The sequence below is a fragment of the Oncorhynchus nerka genome, linkage group LG12 (genome assembly GCF_034236695.1).
Source record: "Oncorhynchus nerka isolate Pitt River linkage group LG12, Oner_Uvic_2.0, whole genome shotgun sequence".
Lineage (NCBI taxonomy): Eukaryota > Metazoa > Chordata > Actinopteri > Salmoniformes > Salmonidae > Oncorhynchus > Oncorhynchus nerka.
In genome coordinates this window covers 89,832,279-89,850,478 of record NC_088407.1, presented here as the reverse complement: position 1 = coordinate 89,850,478, position 18,200 = coordinate 89,832,279, and the positions used below count along the sequence as shown (strand labels likewise).

Here is an 18,200-nt window from a genome sequence, read left to right as displayed (position 1 = left end):
TCTTATACACTATATTAGGCCCAGCCTGACCTCCTATACACTATATTAGGCCCAGCCTGACCTCTTATACACTATATTAGGCCCAGCCTGACCTCTTATACACTATATTAGGCCCAGTCTGACCTCTTATACACTATATTAGGCCCAGCCTGACCTCTTATACACTATATTAGGCCCAGTCTGACCTCTTATACACTATATTAGGCCCAGTCTGACCTCTTATACACTATATTAGGCCCAGCCTGACCTCTTATACACTATATTAGGCCCAGTCTGACCTCTTATACACTATATTAGGCCCAGCCTGACCTCTTATACACTATATTAGGCCCAGCCTGACCTCTTATACACTATATTAGGCCCAGTCTTTGGAACTGTGGTTTTCCTAGATATGGATATTATATACTGATCACTACATCCTATGGATCTGGATACTGCTTTCAAGCACATTTCTGCAGCATTAGTAAAGATGTGATCAATACATATTGATTTCATTCCTGTGCTGTTTGTAACTACCCTGGTAGGTTGACTGACATCCTGAACCAGGTTGCAGGTACTGGTTACAGTTTGAAGCATTTTCTTGAGTGGGCAGCTTGACGAGAGCCAGTCAATATTTAAAAATCACCCAGAAAATACACTTCTCTGTTGATATCACATACGGTACTGTAGGTTTCGTGAGGCTGTGTAATGCACACCCACATCAAGCACGTCTTACTGTAATATAACACCTTACATCAAGCACGTCTTACTGTAATATAACACCCACATCAAGCACGTCTTACTGTAATATAACACCTTACATCAAGCACGTCTTACTGTAATATAACACCCACATCAAGCACGTCTTACTGTAATATAACACCCACATCAAGCACGTCTTACTGTAATATAACACCCACATCAAGCACGTCTTACTGTAATATAACACCTTACCTCAAGCACATGTCTTACTGTAATATAACACCTTACTTCAAGCACACATCTTACTGTAATATAACACCTAACCTCAAGCACAGACAGCATGTCGTAAATATACCACACCATACACCTGTTGCTTATGATGCTAATTTTGCCATGAAATAACAGGAAGTGAGAACACTTCTTGGTATTATATATATATTAGATATATGGGTATTAATTCTGTAGTGAACAAGTCATACAGCTGCCATCTGGAGGTTCATCCACCCCCTTCTCCATCTGGAGGTTCATCCACCCCCTGCTCCATCTGGAGGTTCATCCACCCCCTAATGCTTCTCCATCTGGAGGTTCATCCACCCCCTGTTCCATCTGGAGGTTCATCCACCCCCTGCTCCATCTGGAGGTTCATCCACCCCCTTCTCCATCTGGAGGTTCATCCACCCCCTTCTCCATCTGGAGGTTCATCCACCCCCTTCTCCATCTGGAGGTTTATACACCCCCTGCTCTATCTGGAGGTTCATCCACCCCCTTCTCCATCTGGAGGTTCATCCACCCCTGCTGCTTCTCCATCTGGAGGTTCATCCACCCCCTGCTGCTTCTCCATCTGGAGGTTCATCCACCCCCTGCTGCTTCTCCATCTGGAGGTTCATCCACCCCCCGCTCCATCTGGAGGTTCATCCACCCCCCTTTCCATCTGGAGGTTCATCCACCCCCTGCTCCATCTGGAGGTTCATTTACCCCCTGTCCATCTGGAGGTTCATTTACCCCCTGCTCCTCACTGACTCACCTCTTGGGCAGCATGCGTTCATTGGTCAGGTAACCATTCTGGTGTGTCTCCTTATTGAAGTCTCCAAACTTGGCCTGTACAGAGTAGGAGGCTAGCAGAACAGCAGACTCTGGAGGGCAGTACACCTCATCAGTTAGGATGTCCTCCTTCACCTGGAGGTGGGAGACAAACGTCTGGATCACTTGGGGGAGGGGGTCTGTGTGTGTGTGTGTGTGTGTGTGTGTGTGTGTGTGTGTGTGTGTGTGTGTGTGTGTGTGTGTGTGTGTGTGTGTTACCTGCAGGAAGAACAGTTTCTGGGTGCTCTCCTGGATCAGCTCCTCAGCCACGTCCTCTGGGTAGAACTTGGCCCGGAAACGGAACTTGAGAGGAACCTCTTTCTTTACTTCCTGGGATATCACCTGGGGGGGCAGAGAGGAGAGGGAGATAGGAGAGGAGAGAGGAAAGGGAAGGAGATGAGAGGAGAGGACGGGTCAGAGAAGAGAGGGAGACAGGAGAGGAGAGGAGAGGATGGGTCAGAGAGGAGAGGGAGACAGGAGAGGAGAGAGGAAAGGGGAGGAGAGGAGAGGAGAGGATGGGTCAGAGAGGAGAGGGAGACAGGAGAGGAGAGGATGGGTCAGAGAGGAGAGGGAGACAGGAGAGGAGAGGAGAGGATGGGTCAGAGAGGAGAGGGAGACAGGAGAGGAGAGAGGAAAGGGAAGGAGATGAGAGGAGAGGATGGGTCAGAGAAGAGAGGGAGACAGGAGAGGAGAGGAGAGGATGGGTCAGAGAGGAGAGGGAGACAGGAGAGGAGAGAGGAGATGAGAGGAGAGGATGGGTCAGAGAGGAGAGAGGATGAGAGGGGAGGAGAGGGAGAGAGGAGGAGAGGAGAGGGGATGATGGGGTGTGGTTATGACATGAGTAACCCCCATGTCAGTGGTATTGAACGTCAGGGGAAACAGCAGTGGGGCTGCCAAAATATGTATTTATTTAGGAATAAAAAACCAAAGAGTAGAGATGAATATCTGGGACAATATACACACACGTTTCTGAGAGAGATCATTTGAAAAATAAAATGTTATTGAGTAAATGAATTGGATTTTTTTTTGTTGCAATGAATTGAAGGTCATATGTTGATTAGTAAAGCTTAAACGGAGTTTATTCACCCATTGGGTTGGTACAAGCTGCACAAGACAAAGACATGTCTTCACCCATTGGGTTGGTACAAGCTGCACAAGACAAAGACATGTCTTCACCCATTGGGTTGGTACAAGCTGCACAAGACAAAGACATGTCTTCACCCACTGGGTTGGTACAAGCTGCACAAGACAAAGACATGTCTTCACCCATTGGGTTGGTACAAGCTGCACAAGACAAAGACATGTCTTCACCCACTGGGTTGGTACAAGCTGCACAAGACAAAGACATGTCTTCACCCATTGGGTTGGTACAAGCTGCACAAGACAAAGACATGTCTTCACCCACTGGGTTGGTACAAGCTGCACAAGACAAAGACATGTATTCACCAGTGGTAATATACAGTGGGGCAAAAAAAGTATTTAGTCAGCCACCAATTGTGCAAGTTCTCCCACTTAAAAAGATGAGAGAGGCCTGTAATTTTCATCATAGGTACACTTCAACTATGACAGACAAAATGAGAAAGAAAAAAAATCCAGAAAATCACATTGTAGGATATTTAATGAATTTATTTGCAAATACACCCTAATTTGGGTGGACTCTCTCTAAACATTACATCCTTATTGCTAGGCAGGAAGTGACTGTTCCTTCTCCCTTAATGTGACCTGACCTGACCTCGACCCCCATTCCTCACTAAACCACATCTCTCCACCATTATCAGTGACTGCAACCATGTGATCATCTTTCCTTCACTCAGTACATTCCAAGCTTAAAATTGCCTCCACCATATACCTTCCTCCTACCGATACCCATTAACTCCTGGTGTGGAAACCAGACTACGGCACCCCTCATGTCTCTACTATAACTGATGATTATCAATATTTAAAAGTTTAGAAATCCGAACCCATCAATGTAAAAATTCGAAATGTACAGATTTTAAGGTTGTGTCATTGGAGGTGGGGTCGCGATAAATTCTGACAGAAACCAATGGGGTCGCGATAAATTCTGACAAAAACCAATGGGGTCGCCATAAATTCTGACAGAAACCAATGGGGTCGCCATAAATTCTGACAGAAACCAATGGGGTCGCATAAATTCTGACAGAAACCAATGGGGTCGCATAAATTCTGACAGAAACCAATGGGGTCGCGATAAATTCTGACAGAAACCAATGGGGTCGCGATAAATTCTGACAGAAACCAATGGGGTCGCGATAAATTCTGACAGAAACCAATGGGGTCGCATAAATTCTGACAGAAACCAATGGGGTCCCTCCCTGAAATAGTTTGAATACCACTGACCTACACAATAAATCAGGGGTAGGTTACATTGTTATGTCTAGAATGGAATAAGTGGGACCATAGTGTTTGAAACCATTCCATTCAAATAAACATGATTTGTGTCCTTAGGGCAGTTCCTAACATTACAGCGCACTTATACAGTACATAATGGTGAGCTATGTATGTCAGATGGCACTACGTATCAACGGCTGTGTTGATTCTTCATTTAGGTGTCACTGTGCAGCTTAAGGTGTAGCCATCATAATTTAGATAGGAAGAGCAGCGAGTCGGGTTCCAACCCACGCCGACTCAGGCATACAGAGCAGGGAGTCGGGTTCCAACCCACGCCGACTCAGGCATACAGAGCAGGGAGTCGGGTTCCAACCCACGCCGACTCAGGCAAAGAGCAGCGAGTCGGGTTCCAACCCACGCCGACTCAGGCATACAGAGCAGGGAGTCGGGTTCCAACCCACGCCGACTCAGGCATACAGAGCAGGGAGTCGGGTTCCACTCACCCACCAACCCACGCCGACTCAGGCATACAGAGCAGGGAGTCGGGTTCCAACCCACGCCGACTCAGGCAAAGAGCAGCGAGTCGGGTTCCAACCCACGCCGACTCAGGCATACAGAGCAGGGAGTCGGGTTCCAACCCACGCCGACTCAGGCATACAGAGCAGCGAGTCGGGTTCCAACCCACGCTGACTCAGGCATACAGAGCAGGGAGTCGGGTTCCAACCCACGCCGACTCAGGCATACAGAGCAGGGAGTCGGATTCCAACCCACGCCAACTCAGGCATACAGAGCAGGGAGTCGGGTTCCAACCCACGCCGACTCAGGCATACAGAGCAGGGAGTCGGGTTCCAACCCACGCCGACTCAGGCATACAGAGCAGGGAGTCGGGTTCCAACCCACGCCGACTCAGGCAAAGAGCAGCGAGTCGGGTTCCAACCCACGCCGACTCAGGCATACAGAGCAGCGAGTCGGGTTCCAACCCACGCCGACTCAGGCAAAGAGCAGCGAGTCGGATTCCAACCCACGCCGACTCAGGCATACAGAGCAGCGATTCGGGTTCCAACCCACGTCGACTCAGGCAAAGAGCAGCGAGTCGGATTCCAACCCACGCCGACTCAGGCATACAGAGCAGCGATTCGGGTTCCAACCCACGTCGACTCAGGCATACAGAGCAGCGAGTCAGATTCCAACCCACGTCGACTCAGGCAAAGAGCAGCGAGTCAGATTCCAACCCACTCCGACTCAGGCAAAGAGCAGCGAGTCGGGTTCCAACCCACGCCGACTCAGGCAAAGAGCAGCGAGTCGGATTCCAACCCACGCCGACTCAGGCATACAGAGCAGCGATTCGGGTTCCAACCCACGTCGACTCAGGCATACAGAGCAGGGAGTCGGGTTCCAACCCACGTCAACTCAGGCATACAGAGCAGCGATTCGGATTCCAACCCACGCCGACTCAGGCAAAGAGCAGCAAGTCGGGTTCCAACCCACGCCGACTCAGGCATACAGAGCAGCGATTCGGGTTCCAACCCACGTCGACTCAGGCAAAGAGCAGCGAGTCGGGTTCCAACCCACGCCGACTCAGGCAAAGAGCAGCGAGTCGGGTTCCAACCCACGCCGACTCAGGCAAAGAGCAGCGAGTCGGGTTCCAACCCACGCCGACTCAGGCATACAGAGCACGGAGTCGGGTTCCAACCCATGTCGACTCAGGCATACAGAGCTGTAACCACTGGATCACACATACCAACTTACCTTTTTATCAAACTTCAGCCATGTTTGGAACCCTTTGTTGTTGACGAACAGCAGGCCGAAGTACCAGAGCTCCCGCAGACCGACCGTTCTGGACACCTGGAGAAAACAGAGGAGACAGAGAGAAAAACAAAATAAAAATTTTACACTGGAGAGACGATTTTTACAAAACCTTGTTCACCTTTTCCTACAACATGGTCATTATAATGAGACGGGTTAGTTTGTGAGGGAGTGTGTGAGACTTAGTTAGTTAGTTAGTTAGTTAGTTAGTTAGTTAGTTAGTTAGTGAGTGAGACTTAGTTAGTTAGTGAGTGAGTGAGTGAGTGAGTGAGTGAGTGAGTGAGTGAGTGAGTGAGTGAGTGAGTGAGTGAGTGAGTGAGGGAGGGAGTGTGTGTGTGTGAGAGAGACTTAGTTAGTTAGTGAGGGAGTGAGTGAGACTTAGTTAGTTAGTTAGTGAGTGAGTGAGTGAGTGAGTGAGTGAGTGAGACTTAGTTAGTTAGTTAGTTAGTGAGGGAGGGAGTGTGTGTGTGTGAGAGAGACTTAGTTAGTTAGTGAGGGAGTGAGTGAGACTTAGTTAGTTAGTTAGTTAGTGAGTGAGTTAGTTAGTTAGTTAGTGAGTGAGACTTAGTTAGTTAGTTAGTTAGTTAGTTAGTTAGTGAGTGAGTGAGTGAGTGAGTGAGTGAGTGAGTGAGTGAGTGAGTGAGTGAGTGAGTGAGTGAGTGAGTGAGTGAGTGAGTGAGACTTAGTTAGTTAGTTAGTTAGTGAGGGAGGGAGTGTGTGTGTGTGAGAGAGACTTAGTTAGTTAGTGAGGGAGTGAGTGAGACTTAGTTAGTTAGTTAGTGAGTGAGTGAGTGAGTGAGTGAGTGAGACTTAGTTAGTTAGTTAGTTAGTGAGGGAGGGAGTGTGTGTGTGTGAGAGAGACTTAGTTAGTTAGTGAGGGAGTGAGTGAGACTTAGTTAGTTAGTTAGTGAGTGAGTTAGTTAGTTAGTTAGTGAGTGAGACTTAGTTAGTTAGTTAGTTAGTTAGTTAGTTAGTTAGTGAGGGAGTGAGTGAGACTTAGTTAGTTAGTTAGTGAGTGAGTGAGTGAGTGAGTGAGTGAGTGAGTGAGTGAGTGAGTGAGTGAGTGAGTGAGTGAGTGAGTGAGACTTAGTTAGTTAGTTAGTTAGTGAGGGAGGGAGTGTGTGTGTGTGAGACTTAGTTAGTTAGTTTGAGTGGTGAGTGAGTGAGTGAGTGAGTGAGTGAGTGAGTGAGTGAGTGAGTGAGTGAGTGAGTGAGTGAGTGAGTGAGTGAGTGAGTGAGACTTAGTTAGTTAGTTAGTGAGGGAGTGAGTGTGTGTGTGTGTGTGTGAGACTTAGTGAGTTAGTGAGTGAGTGAGTGAGTGAGTGAGTGAGTGAGTGAGTGAGTGAGTGAGTGAGTGAGTGAGTGAGTGAGTGAGACTTAGTTAGTTAGTTAGTTAGTGAGGGAGGGAGTGTGTGTGTGTGAGAGAGACTTAGTTAGTTAGTGAGGGAGGGAGGGAGGGAGGGAGGGAGGGAGGGAGGGAGGGAGGGAGGGAGGGAGGGAGGGAGGGAGGGAGGGAGGAGGGAGACTTAGTGTGTGTGTGAGAGAGACTTAGTTAGTTAGTTAGTTAGTTAGTTAGTGAGGGAGTGTGTGTGTGTGTGTGAGACAGAGAGTTAGTTAGTTAGTTAGTTAGTGAGGGAGTGTGTGTGTGTGAGACAGAGAGTTAGTTAGTTAGTGAGGGAGTGAGTGAGACTTAGTTAGTGAGTGAGTGAGTGAGTGAGTGAGTGAGTGAGTGAGTGAGTGAGTGAGTGAGTGAGTGAGTGAGTGAGTGAGTGAGTCTTAGTTAGTTAGTTAGTTAGTGAGGGAGGGAGTGTGTGTGTGAGAGAGACTTAGTTAGTTAGTGAGGGAGTGAGTGAGACTTAGTTAGTTAGTTAGTTAGTGAGTGAGTGAGTGAGTGAGTGAGTGAGTGAGTGAGTGAGTGAGTGAGTGAGTGAGTGAGTGAGTGAGTGAGACTTAGTTAGTTAGTTAGTTAGTTAGTTAGTTAGTTAGTTAGTTAGTGAGTGAGTGAGTGAGTGAGTGAGTGAGTGAGTGAGTGAGTGAGTGAGTGAGTGAGACTTAGTTAGTTAGTTAGTTAGTTAGTTAGTTAGTGAGGGAGGGAGTGTGTGTGTGTGAGACTTAGTTAGTTAGTTAGTGAGGGAGTGAGTGTGTGTGTGTGTGTGAGACTTAGTTAGTTAGTGAGTTAGTTAGTTAGTGAGTGAGTGAGTGAGTGAGTGAGTGAGTGAGTGAGTGAGTGAGTGAGTGAGTGAGTGAGTGAGTGAGTGAGTGAGTGAGACTTAGTTAGTTAGTTAGTTAGTGAGGGAGGGAGTGTGTGTGTGAGAGAGAGACTTAGTTAGTTAGTGAGGGAGGGAGGGAGGGGGAGGGAGTGTGTGTGTGTGAGAGAGACTTAGTTAGTTAGTTAGTTAGTTAGTTAGTTAGTTAGTGTGTGTGTGTGTGAGACAGAGAGTTAGTTAGTTAGTTAGTTAGTTAGTGAGGGAGTGTGTGTGTGTGAGACAGAGAGTTAGTTAGTTAGTGAATGTGAACTGACCTGATCGAACAACTGTTTGCCGGTGGTGCTGGGAAGAATGGAGAACTCCAGCTCAGCATCCATTGTGGTGATCCGGACATTGACCTGGAGATTCAGAATAAGAACCGCCTTTATTCACCAGCAACGTTTCCATGTACCAGGAATCTGAGCTGGTCAAGTGGTGCTGACATGAACTTACATTACACAGAATACACAGAATACACAGAAAACACAGAATACACAGAATACACACAGAATACACAGAGTACAGAGTACACAGAATACACAGAAAACACAGAATACACAGAATACACAGAATACACAGAAAACACAGAATACACAGAATACAGCTCATCCGACGGTGCACGCTTTCTTCTCCAATATACTTTGTTGAATGATTGCAACCCTTTTCACCTTCAGAAGGTATTGTGCAACTCAGTGACTTGATTTGAAGTTACTTTGAGGTGATTTTGGGGATAAAGGTTCATTGAGGCTTAGTTCATTCATTCTCTCATAGTTGATTTAGTCAGCTGACGTTAGTTAATAGTGGCTGTAGCTGTGTATACAGAGACAGAATGTAGATCGCAATCTATTCTAGTCCATACACCTACTTTCAAGGTAAGGAAACATAAATAATGTCATTGTTTAAGGTAAACTATACCTTTTGTGGTGCTGCTGTGATGTAATTTCCTCATAAACCATCTCTAATTGCTAACTACTATCTCAGTAGACTTTGGACTAGCAGGGCCTGCAAGGTTGACATAACAACGCATTCGACGCTTGCCAAAGTACAGATGTCTCTCTCAAGAAAAACATGAACCTCAACGTCTAGGGGTGGGCAAGTTTTATGAGGTGGTAGAAACCAAATATGCCCTTAATCTGTTACTGAGGGACTGCCCTTAATCTGTTACTGAGGGACTGCCAATAATCTGTTACTGAGGGACTACCCTTACACTGTTACTGAGGGACTGCCCTTAATATGTTACTGAGGGACTACCCTTACACTGTTACTGAGGGACTACCCTTAATCTGTTACTGAGGGACTGCCCTTACACTGTTACTGAGGGACTACCCTTACGCTGTTACTGAGGGACTACCCTTACGCTGTTACTGAGAGACTACCCTTACGCTGTTACTGAGAGACTGCCCTTACGCTGTTACTGAGGGACTACCCTTACACTGTTACTGAGGGACTGCCCTTACACTGTTACTGAGGGACTGCCCTTACGCTGTTACTGAGGGACTACCCTTATGCTGTTACTGAGGGACTACCCTTATGCTGTTACTGAGGGACTACCCTTACGCTGTTACTGAGGGACTACCCTTACACTGTTACTGAGGGACTACCCTTACACTGTTACTGAGGGACTACCCTTACGCTGTTACTGAGGGACTGCCCTTACACTGTTACTGAGGGACTACCCTTACACTGAGGACTTACTGAGGACTACCCTTATGCTGTTACTGAGGGACTACCCTTACGCTGTTACTGAGGGACTACCCTTACACTGTTACTGAGGGACTACCCTTACACTGTTACTGAGGGACTACCCTTACACTGTTACTGAGGGACTACCCTTACACTGTTACTGAGGGACTACCCTTACGCTGTTACTGAGGGACTACCCTTACACTGTTACTGAGGGACTACCCTTACACTGTTACTGAGGGACTACCCTTACACTGTTACTGAGGGACTACCCTTACACTGTTACTGAGGGACTGCCTTTAATCTGTTACTGAGGAGGGATAGACAGATATCACAATCACTTCAAGCTGCAATATTGAACTTTTTGGGCGACCCAACCAAATTCACATAGAAATGTGTGTTATAGAGCTGTCATTCTCATTGAAAGCCAGTCTAAGAAGCTGTAGATCTGTTCTACGTGCTCTATTTCAGCTTCAAACAGCTGAAAATACAATATTTTGAGGTACAAAATATATTTCACAGTGGTTTAGAAATAAGACTTATGAAAAAGGATGAGTATTGTAACAGACTGCTTCTTCAATACAGACCAGGTATCATAATCAGATTTTCTACCATGGAAAACGATTGTAGGCAGAGAGATTGTGGATTATTGAAAAGATGTCTTGCCTATTTTCAGCCAAGACATCTTTTAAAGGTACAGTACTTTCAGACGATCTTTTATTTTCACAGTACTTTCAGACCCCTTGACTTTTTCCAAATGTTGTAACGTTACAGCCTCAGCAATCTTCACACAATACCCCATAATGACAAAGCAAAAACTGTTTTTTTTTTTTATTTTTGCAAATGTATTAAAAATAAAAAAAAACAGAAACACCTTATTTCCATAACTATTCAGACCCTTTGCTGTGAGACTCGACATTGAGCTCAGGTGCATCCTGTTTCCATTTATCATCCTGGAGATGTTTCTACAATTTGATTGGTATCCCACCTGAGGTAAATTCAATTGATTGGATGATTTGGAAAGGCCCACACCTTTCTATATAAGGTCCCACACTTGACAGTGCATGTTAGAGTAAAAACCAAGCCACGAGGTCGAAGGAATTGTCCATAGACCGCCGAGACCGGATTCTGTCAAGGCACAGATCTGGGGAAGGGTACCAAATCATTTCTGCAGCATTGAAGGTCCCCAAGAACACAGTGACCTCCATCATTCTTAAATGGAAGAAGTTTGGAACCACCAAGACTCTTCCTAGAGCTGGCCTCCCGGCCAAACAAAGCAATCGTGGGAGAACGGCGTTGGTTAGGGAGGTGACCAAGAACCCGATGGTCACTCTGACAGAGCTCTAGAGTTCCTCTGTGGAGATGGCAGAAACTTCCAGAAGAACAACCATCTCTACAGTAACCCACCAATCAAGCCTTCATGGTACAGTGGCCAGACGGAAGCCACTCCTCAGTAAAAGGCACATGACAGCCCGCTTGGAGTTTGCCAAAAGGCACCTAAAGACTCTCAGACCTTGAGAAACATGATTCTCCGGTCTGATGAAACCAAGATTGAACTCTTTGGCCTGAATGCCGAGCGTCACATCTGGAGGAAACCTGGCACAATCCCTACGGTGAAGCCTGGTGGTGGCAGCATCATGCTGTGGGGATGTTTTTCAGTGGAAGGGACTGGGAGACTAGTCAGGATCGAGGCAAAGATGAACGGAGCAAAGTACAGAGAGATGCTTGATGAAAACATGCTCCAGAGCACTCAGGACCTCAGACTGGGGTGAAGGTTCACCTTCCAACAGGACAACGAACCTAAACACACAGCCAAGACATTGCAGGAAGGGCTTCAGGACAAGTCTCTGAATGTCCTTGAGAAGCCCAGCCAGAGCCCAGACTTGAACCTGATCTAACATCTCTGGAGAGACCTGAAAATAGCTGTGCAGCGACGCTCCCCATCCAACCTGACAGATCTTGAGAGGATCTGCAGAGAAGAATGGGAGAAACTCCCCAAATACAGGTGTGCCAAGCTTGTAGCGTCATACTCAAGAAGACTTGAGACTCTTATCGCTGTCAAAGGTGCGTCAACCAAGTACTGAGTAAAGGGTCTGAATACTTATGTAAATGTGATATCAGTTTTTTAAATTTTTTTTTATAAATTATCAAACATTTCTAAAATCCTGTTTTTGCTTTGTCATTACGGGCAATTATGTGCAGGCAGATTGATGAGGTGGAAAAAAACTATTTAATCCATTTTAAAATAATGCTGCAACCTACCAAAATGTTAAAAAAGTCAAGGGGTCTGAATACTTTCCGATGGCACTTTATATAATATATACTTTATATAATATATACCATTGATATGATACAGATGCTGCATCTTAATTTGACCCTGTTTCAAGTCTGACATTTGAAAGGTGAAATTACAAACTTTAGAAGCATTTTAAACCTTGCATGCACTATAAGTTTGCATTTCCTGCATGGCAGGAACATGTCTGCAACAACAGTGCTATCAAATTAAGATGTGGCATCTGTACATAAAGAGGTGCAAGGCCAGGCAATATAGCAACACACAGAACAGTACTTGTGTACCACTCTCTCTCTGTCTCTCTCTGTCAATTCAAGGGGCATTATTGGCATGGGAAACATGTGTTAGCCAAAGCAAGTGAGGCAGATATTATACAAAAATGAAATAAACAATAAAAATGAACAGTAAACATTACACATACAGAAGTTTCAAAACAATAAAGACATTACAAATGTCATATTATATATATATATATATATATATATATAATATGACATTGACATATATGACATATATATATATATATATATATATATACAGTGTTGTAACAATGTACAAATAGTTAAAGTACACAAGGGAAAATAAATAAGCATAGATATGGGTTGTATTTACAATGTTGTTTGTTCTTCAGTAGTTGCCCTTTTCTCGTGGCAACAAGAAAAGGGCAACCAGTCTCTCTCTCTCTGACTCTCTCTCTCTCTCTCTCTGACTCTGTCTCTCTCTCTCTCTCTCATAACTGTTCCCTGAACCTTGACAGAGAATTGAAGCGTTGGCTTTCTCTGCTGCGTTACACAACCTCTTTATAAACTTACCCTCCAACACGCCCCAGCGCCATAAAGATAAACCCATCTTAAATTGCGCAACAACAACTGGAACATCGGCCTCCACCACCTCCATGTTTCCTAACACATCACCGTGAGTAGATAGATATATATATACATGATCTGTATGCTGCTCTTTTTTCAGTCTGATCATATCTGACCATTTAACAGCTACGTTTCCTAGCAAATCACCATATACTCACCATGAGCATACTGGACACGGGCTCGATCTATATGCTACACTTTCTATGCTACACTTTCTATGCTACACTTTCTATGCAACACGTTCTATGCTACACGTTCTATGCTACACTTTCTATGCTACACTTTCTATGCTACACTTTCTATGCTACACTTTCTATGCAACACGTTCTATGCTACACGTTCTATGCTACACTTTCTATGCTACACGTTCTATGCTACACTTTCTATGTTACACGTTCTATGCTACACTTTCTATGCTACACTTTCTATGCAACACGTTCTATGCTACACGTTCTATGCTACACTTTCTATGCTACACGTTCTATGCTACACTTTCTATGCAACACGTTCTATGCTACACTTTCTATGCTACACTTTCTATGCAACACGTTCTATGCTACACTTTCTATGCTACACGTTCTATGCTACACTTTCTATGCTACACTTTCTATGCTACACTTTCTATGCAACACGTTCTATGCTACACTTTCTATGCTACACTTTCTATGCTACACGTTCTGTGCTACACTTTCTGTGCTACACGTTCTATGCTACATGTTCTATGCTACATGTTCTATGCTACATGTTCTATGCTACACTTTCTATGCTACACGTTCTATGCTACACTTTCTATGCTACACTTTCTAGTCAGGCACATTTTTTTGTTTATTATTTTACTGATCAAAGAAGATTTGGGTTTAGAGATGAGATACAGGACCAGTTGATCAGATGTGGATTTTGTTCCATTGGATTTGGAGAACAACAACAATCATGATTGAACCCTGTTCTACCCACTCCCCAGTATCTTCCTGGGTATTTAATAAAAACATTTATTTAACCTTTATTTAACAAGGCAAGTCAGTTTCAAAATCAAACTCTTATTTACAATGGCGGCCTAACCCGGTAAAACCCGGACAACATCTCCCTGGGTAACCCTAGGTCTCATCTCCCTGGGTAACCCTAGGTCTCATCTCCCTGGGTAACCCTAGGTCTCATCTCCCTGGGTAACCCTAGGTCTCATCTCCCTGGGTAACCCTAGGTCTCATCTCCCTGGGTAACCCTAGGTCTCATCTCCCTGGGTAACCCTAGGTCTCATCTCCCTGGGCAACCCTAGGTCTCATCTCCCTGGGCAACCCTAGGTCTCATCTCCCTGGGTAACCCTAGGTCTCATCTCCCTGGGTAACCCTAGGTCTCATCTCCCTGGGTAACCCAAGGTCTCATCTCCCTGGGTAACCCTAGGTCTCATCTCCCTGGGTAACCCTAGGTCTCATCTCCCTGGGTAACCCTAGGTCTCATCTCCCTGAGTAACCCTAGGTCTCATCTCCCTGGGTAACCCTAGGTCTCATCTCCCTGGGTAACCCTAGGTCTCATCTCCCTGGGTAACCCTAGGTCTCATCTCCCTGGGTAACCCAAGGTCTCATCTCACCTCCCTGGGTAACCCTAGTAACCCTGGGACTAATCTCAAATTGTACCCTATTCCCATTATAGTGCACTACTTTTGACCAGGGCCCGTAGTGCTTGGTCGTAAAGTAGTGCACTATATAGGGTATACAGTAGGGTGCCATTGGGGATACAGCCCTGGAGTATTTACTATAGTGGTGAAAGCTTTATCTACTCTGACTCTCCAGAGAAGAATGTCACAGAAATGACGTCAGATTGATGTCAGACTGACCCCTGCGGTCGGACTCTCTCAAGGAGTGCTGTTGCTATGCTCCAAGTGAAACTCCATCAACAGAATACCATCCCAAGGTTATTGCTATTGTAGTGTTTGTTTAAGACGCAGTACTTTTATGGAACCGAGACCGAGCCACGTAAAACTGAGCTCTCTGATTAAAATGTCTACGTGGCTCTACGTTATCAAAATTACATCATGGGGTTCCAACACAGAATCTCTTAATGATTCTAGAACTGCTGTGCAAATGCCTTAGCACAGCAGCGAGAGCTAATCTATGGTTATCCAGTAATGCCTACCGTAGCCAGTCAGGAGACAGAGACCTGTGGGTCAAACTCTTGAGTTTAGTTAATAAGTAAGGCCCGGGTAAGGATTCACACTTAAAATGGACTCTTACGGTTTCTTTCAAACAGAAGATGGCTTCCTTCCGATACTGTTATCGACACAATACAATACTCATCCACTGCAGACTTGGTCTGTAGTTATTTTACAAATGGTGCATCTCAGTCACCATGAGAACATTGCTGAAATAGGGAGGGAGAGAAACAGTATCATTCAGTACCACCATCTTGCTGCTCTGAAGGAAAATCCTCCATTGTAGAGAAACGGAACACTTTTACCGAATAACTTTGTCAAGGAACTGGGTTATATATTAACTAATACGTTAAATAATTATTATATATTACGTTAAATAATTATTATATATTACGTTAAATAATTATTATATATTACGTTAAATAATTATTATATATTCAATCTTTATTATATTATCTTTATTATATATTAAGTTAAACCAAAGCATATTCTTAAAGATTGCATCACATTAAAGCATATACCCTCCCAACTCTGGTTTTGGATCATATTGATTAACTTTTTTGAGATGGCAGGCCTCAAATGGTTTTGGATCATATTGATTAACTTTTTGAGAGGCCTCATGTAACGTCTTTCGTCCGCTGAAGGAGAGGAGGATCAAAATGCAGCGTGGTCTAGTGTTCAACATCTTTTTTTAATAGGAGAAACTAAACATGAACACAATTACAAAAACCCCAAAAAAACGTGGAAAAAAGTAGAAACAGTCCTATCTCGTGCAATGACACTAAGACAGAAGACAACCACCCACAAAATACCCAAAGAATATGGCTGCCTAAATATGGTTCCCAATCAGAGACAACGATAAACACCTGCCTCTAATTGAGAACCAATCTAGGCAACCATAGACTTACATAATCACCTAGACTTAGAAAACACCCCATAAAACATACAAAACCCCTAGACCAGACAAAACACATTAATCCCCCATGTCACACCCTGACCTGACCAAGATAATAAAGAAAACAAAGATAACTAAGGCCAGGACACCTCAAATGTAACTCACAGCTATTACAAATAAGGCCAAATAACACTGACAAATAATCAGGGCAACTTCAGTGATTGTCATCGTAAATTAATTAGTGTAAGGCTATATCATCAATCTTAGACAACAATGGACAATTAATAGAAAACAAGAGGTTATTCTGGTATACTGGACATTGAAATAACATGATCATTCATTTGACCTGCCTTGTGTTTGGTTTAGGCTCCGTTACATTTATTCAGATAGAAAGTAACCGATTACCGTTACGTGTACATACATGACATTTTATATAGTCGGACAAATAAAATGTTTATTTTTTATTTTTTTTAAACTCACCGTTTTAGGCATCTTTGTTCTGGGTGGTGTATCAGGTTTAGCGACGGAACGCGGACTCCAAAGTACCGGAAAGAGATCGTAGTAGTTTACTTGTCTGGGGAACTCTCAGTCCGTGATAAAGAACGCTACTCCTTCTCTGTAAGGGGACACTCTCTGAAACGGTTGGGCGCCTGTCCTCTGAACTTGGCTGTGAAGATTACTTATACTGACGTGGTAGGCTACTCATGTCTGACTCATAATCAGATACATAAAAATGCCAGAGCAGAGGAGAGCCTAACCTTGTTCGATGACGCCGAAGACCTACCTGAGTGTGGTTAAAAGCTCCACCCTACAGAACAGAACGGGCTGCTGACTACTACTGTAGTGCCATCCGGACGCACCGTGGCCGTTGGGTCCTTTCAGTTACAGCCTTGAAGTTATGACTAGTGTCTATGGGGACCTTTGGTCGTTCAGACGACAGCTACAACCTTGAAGTTATGACTAGTGTCAATGGGGACCTTTGGTCGTTCAGACGACAGCTACAGCCTTGAAGTTATGACTAGTGATACATGTATATTGTATTTATATTCCAGGGTCAGAAAAAAATACTATCCTAGACTTTTTTAAATAAAAACTATACCACTACCCTCAAAATGTACATGTGACAAACAGAGCCTTCGGAAAGTATTCAGACCCCTTGACTTTTTCCACATTTTGTTACTTTACAGGTTTATATATATTTTTTAAATACATCCTCATCAATCTACACACAATACCCCATAATGAAAAAAGCAAAAAGAGATTTTTAGACAATTTTGCAAATGGTTTACAAATAAACTACTAAAACATCACATTTACATAAGTATTCAGACCCTTTACTCTGTACAGTTGTGGCCAAAAGTTTTGAGAATGACACAAATATTCATTTTCACAAAGTCTGCTGCCTCAATTTGTATGATGGCAATTTGCATATACTCCAGAATGTTATGAAGAGTGATCAGATGAATTGCAATTAATTGCAAAGTCCCTCAGCCATGCAAATGAACTGAATCCCCCAAAAAACATTTCCACTGCATTTCAGCCCTGCCACAAAAGGACCAGCTGACATCATGTCAGTGATTCTCTCGTTAACACAGGTGTGAGTGTTGACGAGGACAAGGTTGGAGATCCCTCTGTCATGCTGATTGAGTTTGAATAACAGACTGGAAGCTTCAAAAGGAGGTTGGGTGCTTGGAATAATTTTTCTTCCTCTGTCAACCATGGCTACCTGCAAGGAAACACGTGCCGTCATCATTGCTTTGCACAAAAAGGGCTTCACAGGCAAGGATATTGCTGCCAGTAAGATTTCACCTGAATCAACCATTTATCAGATCATCAAGAAAAGAGAGTCAACACTGCAAATATTGACTCTTTAGAACAACTTCATGTAATTGTCAATAAAAGCCTTTGACACTTATGCAATGCTTGTAATTATACTTCGGTATTCCATAGTAACATGTGACAAAAATATCTGAACACACTGAAGCAGCAAACTTTGTGGAAATTCATATTTGTGTCATTCTCAAAACTTTTGGCCACGACTGTACTTTGTTGAAGCATTTTTTGGCAGCGATTAGAGCCTTGAGTCTTCTTGGGTATGACACTACAAGCTTGGCACACCTGTATTTGCGGTGTTTCTCCCATTCTTCTCTGCAGA

The 18,200-nt window shown here is 44.3% G+C and overlaps 1 protein-coding gene across 1 annotated transcript in view; it reads right to left on the bottom strand.

Moving 5' to 3' along the window:
• Positions 1-16,969, bottom strand: part of ezra (ezrin a) — a 51,057-nt gene extending 34,088 nt beyond the window's left edge. Inside the window, exons 1-5 of the mRNA XM_065025941.1 lie at positions 16,526-16,969; positions 8,438-8,521; positions 5,860-5,955; positions 1,981-2,103; positions 1,706-1,857 (exon numbers count right to left, since the gene is read on the bottom strand). Of these exons, the coding sequence (XP_064882013.1) occupies positions 1,706-1,857; positions 1,981-2,103; positions 5,860-5,955; positions 8,438-8,521; positions 16,526-16,537 (467 nt within the window). The 5' untranslated portion in view covers positions 16,538-16,969. The remainder of the gene's footprint in view (positions 1-1,705; positions 1,858-1,980; positions 2,104-5,859; positions 5,956-8,437; positions 8,522-16,525) is intronic.
• Positions 16,970-18,200: the final 1,231 nt, after the last annotated feature.